General features: G+C 48.8%; 2 protein-coding genes across 2 annotated transcripts in view; one reads left to right on the plus strand and one right to left on the minus strand.

The window, feature by feature from the left end:
- The first annotated feature begins 1,569 nt into the window (after nt 1-1,569).
- Nucleotides 1,570-4,422, plus strand: LOC123132087 (chloride channel protein CLC-b). The gene is made up of 4 exons (XM_044551847.1): nt 1,570-1,860; nt 1,934-2,312; nt 2,409-4,076; nt 4,167-4,422. Exons 1-4 carry the CDS (start codon nt 1,670-1,672, stop codon nt 4,263-4,265), a joined length of 2,337 nt encoding a protein of 778 aa, XP_044407782.1. The 5' UTR covers nt 1,570-1,669; the 3' UTR covers nt 4,266-4,422.
- Nucleotides 4,423-5,632: 1,210 nt separating this feature from the next.
- The window catches only part of LOC123132088 (kinetochore protein NUF2 homolog), a 4,765-nt gene continuing 491 nt past the window's right edge, over nt 5,633-9,906 (minus strand). The window contains exons 2-11 of the mRNA XM_044551848.1: nt 9,562-9,890; nt 9,283-9,462; nt 8,059-8,148; nt 7,536-7,643; nt 7,188-7,241; nt 6,981-7,095; nt 6,727-6,884; nt 6,350-6,445; nt 6,185-6,243; nt 5,633-5,998 (exon numbers count right to left, since the gene is read on the minus strand). Coding sequence (XP_044407783.1) covers nt 5,884-5,998; nt 6,185-6,243; nt 6,350-6,445; nt 6,727-6,884; nt 6,981-7,095; nt 7,188-7,241; nt 7,536-7,643; nt 8,059-8,148; nt 9,283-9,462; nt 9,562-9,890 — 1,304 coding nt within the window. The 3' untranslated portion in view covers nt 5,633-5,883. The remainder of the gene's footprint in view (nt 5,999-6,184; nt 6,244-6,349; nt 6,446-6,726; nt 6,885-6,980; nt 7,096-7,187; nt 7,242-7,535; nt 7,644-8,058; nt 8,149-9,282; nt 9,463-9,561; nt 9,891-9,906) is intronic.

Consider the following 9,906-nt stretch of genomic DNA (forward strand, 5'->3'; position numbering starts at 1 on the left):
GACCAGATAAGGAGAAGGGCGCGTGTTTCGTCTGTCTGCACGCTATCCATTTTGACGCAAACGCGGTCCAAATTTGGACAAGGAATGGGGCGAAAGCGGACAAAAAAAAAGGACGTTTGTCCGTTTGCTCCCACGTGTTGGGTCGCGATTTCTCTTCGATTAACCCCAAACGGACGCGGCCGAACCATTTGGGGTCATGCGTTGGAGTTGGCCTAACGAGAACATAATCCTTGAGCAGGATTTACCCATTTTAATTGTTCAATAGTGACGCCTATATATAGGCACGGAAAATCATCCTTGAACTAGACGATGGGATTTACCCATTCTAATTGTTCAATAATGTGCTTATTTATAGGGAGAGCACATCATCCTTGAACCAAACAATGGGACTTGCCCATTTTAATTGTTCGATAATTATACTTACTTATAAGGACTTACCCATTCTAATTGTTCAATAATTATGCTTATTTATAGGGAGAGAACATCGTCCTTGAACCAAACAATATGACATACCCATTTTAATTGTTCAACAGTGATGCCTATTCATATGTGGAGAACATGATCCTTGAACCAAACAATGAGAACTGCCCATTTTAATCGTTCAACAGTGATGCTTGGCCTCTCCCAGTGCACAAGTGATTAGACAAGCACACCTCTTGGGCATTGGAAGGGTTTTGTCCGTGGAATCCAACGGACAGTAGCCAGCTGAATTCCTTGGAATCTACTAGGCGATTTACGTAATTTGACACACGAGCAGCTAGTGAGAATTTGTCCGGCACTGAGAGGCAGAGAATAGACAGCCAGCCACTAGCTCAATTGCTGATGGCATGGACCATCTAGTAATAATTAACCAAATGCGCCCGTCTGAGAGCGAGAGGCCCCTCTGTCCTCTGAACCTGTCGCAGACAATATCGACACAGATGCAGACAAAGAGCCTATGCCTTTTGTTGGCGCCCATGAGGCCATGAGATGGTTCCATACATCCACTCCACGCCATCCTATTCGTCCATGACAATAAAATTGTTCCACGCCATCCTATTCGTCCATGACAATAAAATTGTTTACAAGTGGACGCCGAATGAGCTGTGTGCATTGCACTCTTCTGAAAAGGTAATGGAAGGGCCTTGCTCGCTCCCCAAAAGGCATGGCCTCTCGAGGGCAGGGATCGGTTCTTCAGATTAGTATTGTTTCACTTTCCATGGAATAGTTCTTCAGATTAGTATTGTTTCTCTTTTCATGGGAAAGTTCTTCAGATCAGTGTGATTGGTCGGCCGTACATACAGAATGAAAAGTACCCGTATATAAATGTCAATTATGTAGAAAATACAAAAATACAGTAAATTATTTGATCCAGTTTTCATTGACAAAGCACTGAGAAATTTTCATGCAAAATGAAGCCACATAATAATCATATGAGAACCAGTGGTGTACATTGATAAGGTCCAAATATAAGAGGTCGGCACCACAATCATATAAGAACCGGTTTATAAATTGATAAGGTCCAAATATATCGCCCGGTAAAACGATAACTCGAACGAGAGATTTCTCCCATTATATAAGAGCGCATTTGCAAGCCAGATGAGAGCGAACTGAAGCCAAAATACATCACCTCTCCCATCCTTCAGTTGAAGAAGCAGAGCCACCAAACTCTCTTGTTGCAGGGACAGGCATGGAGGAAGAGACGGCTACCACGGCCGGACGGAAACACGATGACGGCGTCGACTCGGAGGATCCAGGGAGCGCCGGCAATGGCATCAGCTCGCTGGAGCAGCCCCTGCTGAAGAAAAGCAACACCCTGACGGCCAACCACCTCGCCATGGTCGGCGCCAAGGTCTCGCACATCGAGAGCCTCGACTACGAGTGAGTACTCCGTCCGTCAAACGCCCGATCCTCGGATGCCAGTTTCGTGAACTGAGCATGGCGTGGCCTGCAGGATCATCGAGAACGACCTCTTCAAGCACGACTGGAGGAGCCGGTCCACCGTGGAGGTGCTGCAGTACGTGTTCCTCAAGTGGGCGCTGGCGTTCCTGGTGGGGCTCCTCACCGGCGTCATCGCGTCGCTCATCAACCTCGCCATCGAGAACATCTCCGGCGTCAAGATGCTCCACATGGTCCGGCTCGTCCGGGACAAGAGGTACTGGGCCGGCTTCTTCTACTTCTCCGGCTTCAACCTGGCGCTCACGTTCGTCGCCGCCGTGCTCTGCGTCGTCTTCGCCCCCACCGCCGCCGGCCCCGGCATCCCCGAGATCAAGGCCTACCTCAACGGCGTCGACACGCCCAACATGTTCGGCGCGCCGCAGCTCATTGTCAAGGTAGCTTTTTATTTCTTTCTTCTTCCGCCTGAATCTGAACGAAATGCGTGACGTGACGTGATGGATGGATGATGGATTCTGTCATACGCTGGCCAGATCATAGGCAGCATCTGCGCGGTGGCGTCGGGGCTGGACCTCGGCAAGGAAGGCCCGCTGGTGCACATCGGCGCGTGCCTCGCCAACCTGCTCAGCCAGGGCGGCTCCGGCCGGTTCCGCCTCCGCTGGAAGTGGCTGCGCTTCTTCAACAACGACCGCGACCGGCGCGACCTCATCACCTGCGGTGCGTCGTCCGGCGTGTGCGCGGCGTTCCGGTCGCCCGTGGGCGGCGTGCTGTTCGCGCTCGAGGAGGTGGCCACCTGGTGGCGGAGCGCGCTGCTGTGGCGCACCTTCTTCAGCACGGCCACCGTGGTGGTGGTGCTGCGGGGCTTCATCGAGGTGTGCCGCGGCGGGCGGTGCGGCCTCTTCGGCGCGGGCGGGCTCATCATCTTCGACGTCGGCGACGTCACCGTCCGCTACCGCCTGGGCGACCTCCTCCTCGTCACGCTCGTCGGCGTCATGGGCGGCGTCCTCGGCGCGCTCTACAACCACGTCCTCCACATGGTGCTCCGCCTCTACAACCTCATCAACGACAAGGGCCGGACGGCGAAGCAGGCGCTGGCGCTGGCCGTGTGCGCGTTCACGTCGGTGGGGCTGTACGTGCTCCCCTTCGCCGTGCCGTGCACGCCGTGCGACCCGGCGTTCGGCGCCGCGTGCCCGGCCACCGGGAGGAGCGGCAACTTCAAGCAGTTCAACTGCCCCGCCGGGCAGTACAACGACCTGGCCACCCTCCTGCACGCCACCAACGTGGACGCCACCCGCAACATCTTCTCCACGGGCACCCCCGGCGAGTTCCGGCTGGACTCCCTGCTCATCTTCTTCGCCATCTACTGCGTGCTGGGGCTCTTCACCTTCGGCATCGCCGTGCCGTCGGGGCTCTTCCTCCCCATCATCCTCATGGGCGCCGCCTACGGCCGCATCGTGGCGCTCGTGCTCCAGAGCGCGGTGGCGGCGAGCATCGACCACGGGCTCTACGCCGTGCTCGGCGCCGCGGCGCTCATGTCGGGCTCCATGAGGATGACCGTCTCGCTCTGCGTCATCTTCCTGGAGCTCACCAACAACCTCACCCTGCTGCCCATGACCATGTTCGTGCTGCTCATCGCCAAGACCGTCGGCGACGCCTTCAACCCCAGCATCTACGAGATCATCCTGGACCTCAAGGGCCTTCCCTTCCTAGAACCCAAGCCAGAGCCATGGATGAAGGACCTCACCGTGGGCGAGCTCGCCGCCGCCAAGCCGCGCACCATCAGCCTCCAGGTGGTCGAGAAGGTGTCGACCGTCCTGGAGGTGCTGCGGAACACCGGCCACAACGGGTTCCCGGTGGTGGACCGGCCGCGGCCCGGGCTGTCGGAGCTGCACGGGCTGGTCCTCCGGGCGCACCTCGTGGCCGTGCTGAGGAAGCGGTGGTTCCTTTTGGAGAAGAGGAGGACGGAGGAGTGGGAGGCCAGGGAGCGGTTCTCGTCGGTGGAGCTCGCCGACAAGAACTGCAAGATGGACGACCTGGAGCTGACGCCGGAGGAGCTGGAGATGTACATCGACCTCCACCCGTTCACCAACACGACGCCCTACACCGTGGTGGAGACCATGTCGGTGGCCAAGGCCGTGGTGCTCTTCCGCTCCGTCGCGCTCCGGCACATGCTCATCATGCCCAAGTACCAGGGCCCCGAGGTGAGTCCAGTCGGCTCCAATGGCTTTCCAAGCATCGACACCTTGTTCTTGCACATTTGAATTTGATGGTGGATTGATTTTGGCGTGCAGATATCTCCGCTTGTGGGGATCTTGACGAGGCAGGATCTGCGGGCGCACAACATCCTCGGCGCGTTTCCTCACCTGGCGAAGAAGAGCAAGGCACACTGAAGCTGAAAGCTACTAGCACCATTTTTGAGAATCTGGATTGCTAAATCTCAGTTGATTGAGACTTGTCTCAGTCCATGCTATATTCGTGAGATCTTATGTGAAGATCTGTGCAAACAGTTTTTTTTGTGTCATTTGAATGAGACTTGATTAAATCTTAGTTGACTAAAATTTAGCCGCACGCTTTGGGAGTTATTACTGTCAACATGTTTCCTGTCTTGAAGCATGAGAACATTGACTCACTTGTCTCACTTGATATTAGACGGGACACTCAGAGATTCTTTCTTTTCTTCCTTCTTTTTCTTTCTGGTTCATGATTTGTTTGCTTTGTTGCCCATGTAAAATCACGCGTACACGTGTCCAATACACACTCATGATGCAATAAGCAGTTCTTAAAAATGTTTCAGCATCTCCGCAAAAAAAAATGTTTCAGCAAGAATTGGAAAGCGAGAAGTCCCAACTTTTTGTATGAGTTTTTCGATTGTGTCATCTTTTTGGCGCCTCTGTTGGATTTCATTATCAGCATTGACATCCACCTACGAACACGGGATTGTGCGTGCATACGCACAATTGTTTAAACTGCATATGCTGGAAAGAACATTCAAAAATAGTTTTCGATCTTGCTTGGACCAACGGAGTGTGGGGTTGGTTCCCACCTATTCCCTATTTCCCTTAATTCCCAGATAGGTGGCATATAAACAAGTTAAAAAAAGTTAATTATATTAAATTAATCAAATATATAGAAGAAAATATCAAGGACTGCAAAACATGTAGAAGAAATATAAAGATCTACAAAACAGAATGTGGTGTTGGTCCCAAGGCGACGGTATTGCCCTTCTTGCCGTGGCATTACTCCAAGCTTCGAGAAGAGCGAGCTGTTGATGATGGTGCAGTGGTCGTCTCTCGTCGACTATATGGAGTGGTGACACGATGACGATGATAGAAATGGGGGTTGGCGTTGGTTTTAGTCTGCGACGCCGCACCGAAAGGGTTTCACTTTTGCCATGGCAATGACAAGCATCAATATCAGGTTTCAATTGTATCAATATGAGAAGAAAGCAATTGTATCAGACGACAAGTCACAACCGAACAAAAAAACAAATGCACCATATATTTACCAGTTTAGCTACTTGTAAGTCGTCTGGAAATAGTTTTTGGGTCAATCGAAAGGAGCCGCTGGAGAGAAGGAAGAAGCTAATGCCGGCTCGCCGAAGATGCCCTCTGGAAAAAAAATAGTCATAGCTGGGCTGCTGGGGTTAGAGGTATGGCCAAGGGCGGCGATTGGGGGAAGGGCGGGGCGGCGAGGTAGGTGCGGGAGCGCCACTAGCCGCAGGCGGTGGCACGCAGTTAGGCCGGTGGTAGATCAACAGTTTGAGGTAGAAGATGAACAGTGAAACCATTTCAGAGGTTGAAGAAGCTGATATGGCCATCATCTTACATGCAATGGCTCATAACGATCGACTGACCCAAATTTGTTTTTCACTCACCTGACACCTAGCCAGCCCCTATATTTACATAACATCAGCACGTAGTTTTTGGTTATCCTAATCAATGCCTAAGCCTGCAACACACCAGCGCATAATTCAGTTATAGGCACTGGAATAAAAGGAACAGCAGCTCATCAAGTCCTTCTCCTAGCCCTTGACTTCTTGCTCGTTGTACTGGATCTGGGCGTGGCTTTTGTTGCAACAGCGGCAGACGGATCGGGAGCAGAGGCGCATTCGCCTGCCAGTTGCCTGCACATTTGGAAACAATGAAACAAATCATCTGATCAGAAATTCTCGGCTGCTAGTCTGCATTATCAAACAGGTAGATATCGGCTTGGCCGATATTCAGTTCGGCTTCTGGTCACAGGTCAGGTGCTTTCATTCAATGCAGGAAAAATGTTTAGATGGCCTCGAAAGCTCGGCCGGTGGTCTAACCTGCCGACCTCCTCAACCCGCTCTAAGAAAGGGTCGACACTATCCATGTAGGTGTTAAACTGCAGAAAGAACCAATATGTTAGCGGTTATAGATACATTTGAAATGAAGCATGCTTTATTGATGGTTTTACGAAGCAGTCTTCTAACTCAGTTACTCAGACATACCGCCTTCACAATGTTGTTGAATTTTGCGTGAATTTTCTGCTGTTGTGCTGTGGCACTGGTCCTTGCAGAAGCAGTTTCAGAACATAGCTTCGAAGCCTACGTGGTGACATAACGAAATGCAATATGTCAGCTATTTATGGACGGAAAAAAAGATACAATTAACAAAAAAAGCAACTAAATCTGCAGGCTTTAACAGTCAAAGAGATTGAGAGCTAGTATCGTGTTTCTGTACGAACAGTGGCAATAGATACTAATAAGGCCTCAAAAGAATCACCATAGGACGTGGTACATGCAAACACCAAAATTAACGACCTTTTCCCATTTTAAAAGGATATTAAAGTTCAAACAAGCCATAACTGCAGAATAAAGAACATCACCTTCGCGATCATTGCCTCTACTTTCTTTTCTCTAGGTTCAAGGCACTGCAATTTAACCTCAGTCTCGGAGCTCAAAGCGCCCAGCTTCTGATTTTCATCTGCTATTATTTGATTCCTTTCTTTCACTTTTGCCTTGAGACGCTCCTCCATTTCATGTACTGGTTGGAAGGGATTCATGGAACAATGTGAGGGAAACAGTAACTCTTAGAAAGGGAGGAACATATAAAATATATTTTACAAACTAGAAATATAACCTTTTCCTTTCCACTCAACAATCTGTGCTTCAAAGGACATAACTGAGACACTTTCATCATTAAGCTTAGCCTTACGAGTTTTGACTTCCTTTTCAACTGTTTTAGCAGCAGCAAGCTAGCAGCAACAGAAAGTAGAAGAGTTAGCCCGGTCTCATCATTCAATCAATTCAGCTACAGAAATCAACCATGCTTTGCAGCTATTCTTACCTGTTCATGTACATCCTGGATTTTAGAGTGTTGCTTCACCAGTTTTTCATGAGCCTGCGATATGGAGATACTTTAAGATGCAATCACAGGGTATCAACTGGTGAAGCATAAGTAGGAACAAGTGCCATTCCGATACAAGCTAGCACCACCACCAGCTGTAACAGACGGAATCCAAAATATCGCAGATTATCATACAAGGAAACTAAATTGTCCTGGGAGATACATATGTAGCTGATGTTTTTCTTAATCAAATTTCATGGAAGTCTGAAATCAATTGTCACGGCCAATGTTTGAAGTAAAACAACTTCTGGAATTGGCATATTCTGATGAAAAGTGGAACTGGAATACCTTATTGCGTATCTCCAAAGTGCCAGTTTTCTCTTGAGCATTTTGTGTTGCTATTTTCTCAGACTCCTTCAACTTAGCACGGGCTGATTTCTTCTCTTCCAAGGCCCTCTTTAATACGAAATAAAATCCACAATCAGGTATGCAAGCTTACACAGATCCCTTATGATGATTAAATTCAGTAAATCACAGGTAGCAAGTCAAATAATAGGAGTCCAGCCCCTCCACAACCCAAATTGCATGGAAAAATTAACATAGCAATTTCCGGTCAACCAGGACGTTTATGCAGATATGCAGTTACCTAGTACTAGGCAGGTTATGCAGATATGCATGGAAAAATTAAAGTAGCAGGTCAACCAGGCCGTTTATGCAGATATGCAGTCACCTAGTACTAGGCAGATTAAAAGACCAGGTATAGATAATTTATCGTATAGTCACAACATCAGGTCACTGGACAAACATCATATACCAAATTTCCGAACCTTACCTGCTACTACAAATAAATAAAAAATGAAAAAGGTCTCACCTGAACCTTCTCTGGGGACTTTACTAACTTGGACCTCAATTTGGAGTTTTCTTGGGCATGTTTAGTCAACTCAAAATCAGCCTGGGTTATCTGCAACATGAAACATAGATGCAACAAATATACATTATGCAGTGAGCTGTTGTTTTTCCGCAGAATATCAAACAATCAGCTTAAATTGGCAGCAATATATCAGATGTTCAATATCCTCACAAGCAGATGTCAAGACTCAGAGTAAATGGTGAATATAAAAGTAATTTAAACAGATTGTGCACAGAGTTCACTTTTCAGATGGTAAATTGTAGATACCCTGGTCCTATGTGGGCTGGAGCACTTCTACCCTACGAAGGGTGAATGGAGCTTATGGCTTCTCAAAGTTAAGATGGAACAGGAGATGTGTTAGGTAGGGCCAATAGCTCCTGGTTTAGTGAAATCTGTGGCCCTATAGATAAATATAGTGCTTAATGTTGCAAGTTATAACCAATCACAGTTAATGCACCTTGTTCTGATTAGGGCTCATACTTTTTCAAGCTAGTTTGAGCTCCAATTTAGTTTGATTCGGCAGATGAGCAGGTCTCCTGTTTCAGGTTTCAAAAAGGATGCTAGGAGAGCTCTGGGTTTATTGCATCAAAACCAGCTCAAGATTCATCTAGGAAGATACTTGGAGGCAAGGTTTTTGACCAAGTAGCTCTAGCTTTCATCTAGAATACCAGAATCGAAGACACGCCAAAGGCACAAGGCTCAATAGATTGCACCACAACTACACAAAGCTGTTTATATTTGACCTAATATGGTAATGTGTGAGGCATTTTAATCAGAAACTCATAGACCATGTAGCATGCTTGGCTCTCTGTATGGATTATACTTTCTTTGTAACTCATGATGCCAGAAATCCACAGAAAATAATTAGCTTTTTGGATGGAGAATGATACTACAGGAAGACATCATTCTAATTAACTTACTTGTATATATAGCTTTGAGAAATTTACAATGTACTGAATGGCTTTACAACGCTGTAAAATCATTATAAGACAGTTCAGAGCTGAAGTGGAGGTTCAAGTAGACCTATATGACGAATGAAATGTCACATACAAAACAAAAACTGCTAATCACATGTCGTGACGTGTTTTCAACCACATTGAACCTAACCATAGTATTAAAATAGAGTTTTGGACTCACGGAAGAAATAGAAGAAATCATGCTAACACAGGGCAGGAATCAGCACACCTTCATGTCGATCTCCTCTTTCTTGTCACTGATGGCTGCGGCTTTTGCTCGCAGGGCCAGTTGCTGCTTGTTGTAAACCTGAACTTTCTGCTGCAGAGCATTGACGTCCACTTCCAGCTGCTGGGCCATGGGCTCCTCCATCTGCTCCGCGAGCTCATGATCCGCGATCTCCTTCTGAACCTGCACGAGAGAAACGAGAACACAACTATAAGACTCGCTAGTCGCCCTGTGGGCATTTCCACGAACAGGAGAGCTGCATAGACTGCGAACAGGGAAGACCTGGGCGATCCTGGCCTTGAGCTCCAGGTCGCGCTCGTGGTAGTCGGAGGACTCGCTGACGATGGGCTGCAGGAGCTCCGTCTTGTCGTGCCTGTAGAGGAGGAAGTTGATGAGGGCGCTGAGGACCTCGACGACGCGGCGCGGCGTCGGGTGGGTGAAGTCGGCGAGCGTCAGGTCCCTGTAGTGGATGGACTCGAGGAAGGCCTGCGACTTGCTGTAGAGGCGCAGCAGCCGGATGGCCTCCTCGTGGTGCTCCGGGTTGTCCAGCACCTCCAGCTCGCTGAACCCTAGCTGCCCGCCCTCGCCGTCCCTGCGAAAATCCGGCCTGGTGAGCGAGCGGGCGGG

Source organism: Triticum aestivum, chromosome 6A, assembly GCF_018294505.1.
Source record: "Triticum aestivum cultivar Chinese Spring chromosome 6A, IWGSC CS RefSeq v2.1, whole genome shotgun sequence".
Lineage (NCBI taxonomy): Eukaryota > Viridiplantae > Streptophyta > Magnoliopsida > Poales > Poaceae > Triticum > Triticum aestivum.

Bases quoted from the DNA above. Each gene is read 5' to 3' on its own strand.
- LOC123132087 (XM_044551847.1), top strand. From the start codon at position 1,670: ATGGAGGAAGAGACGGCTACCACGGCCGGACGGAAACACGATGACGGC. The intron at 2,313-2,408 runs GTAGCTTTTTAT...TACGCTGGCCAG, and splicing joins CGCCGCAGCTCATTGTCAAG to ATCATAGGCAGCATCTGCGC. The intron at 4,077-4,166 runs GTGAGTCCAGTC...TTTGGCGTGCAG, and splicing joins CCAAGTACCAGGGCCCCGAG to ATATCTCCGCTTGTGGGGAT.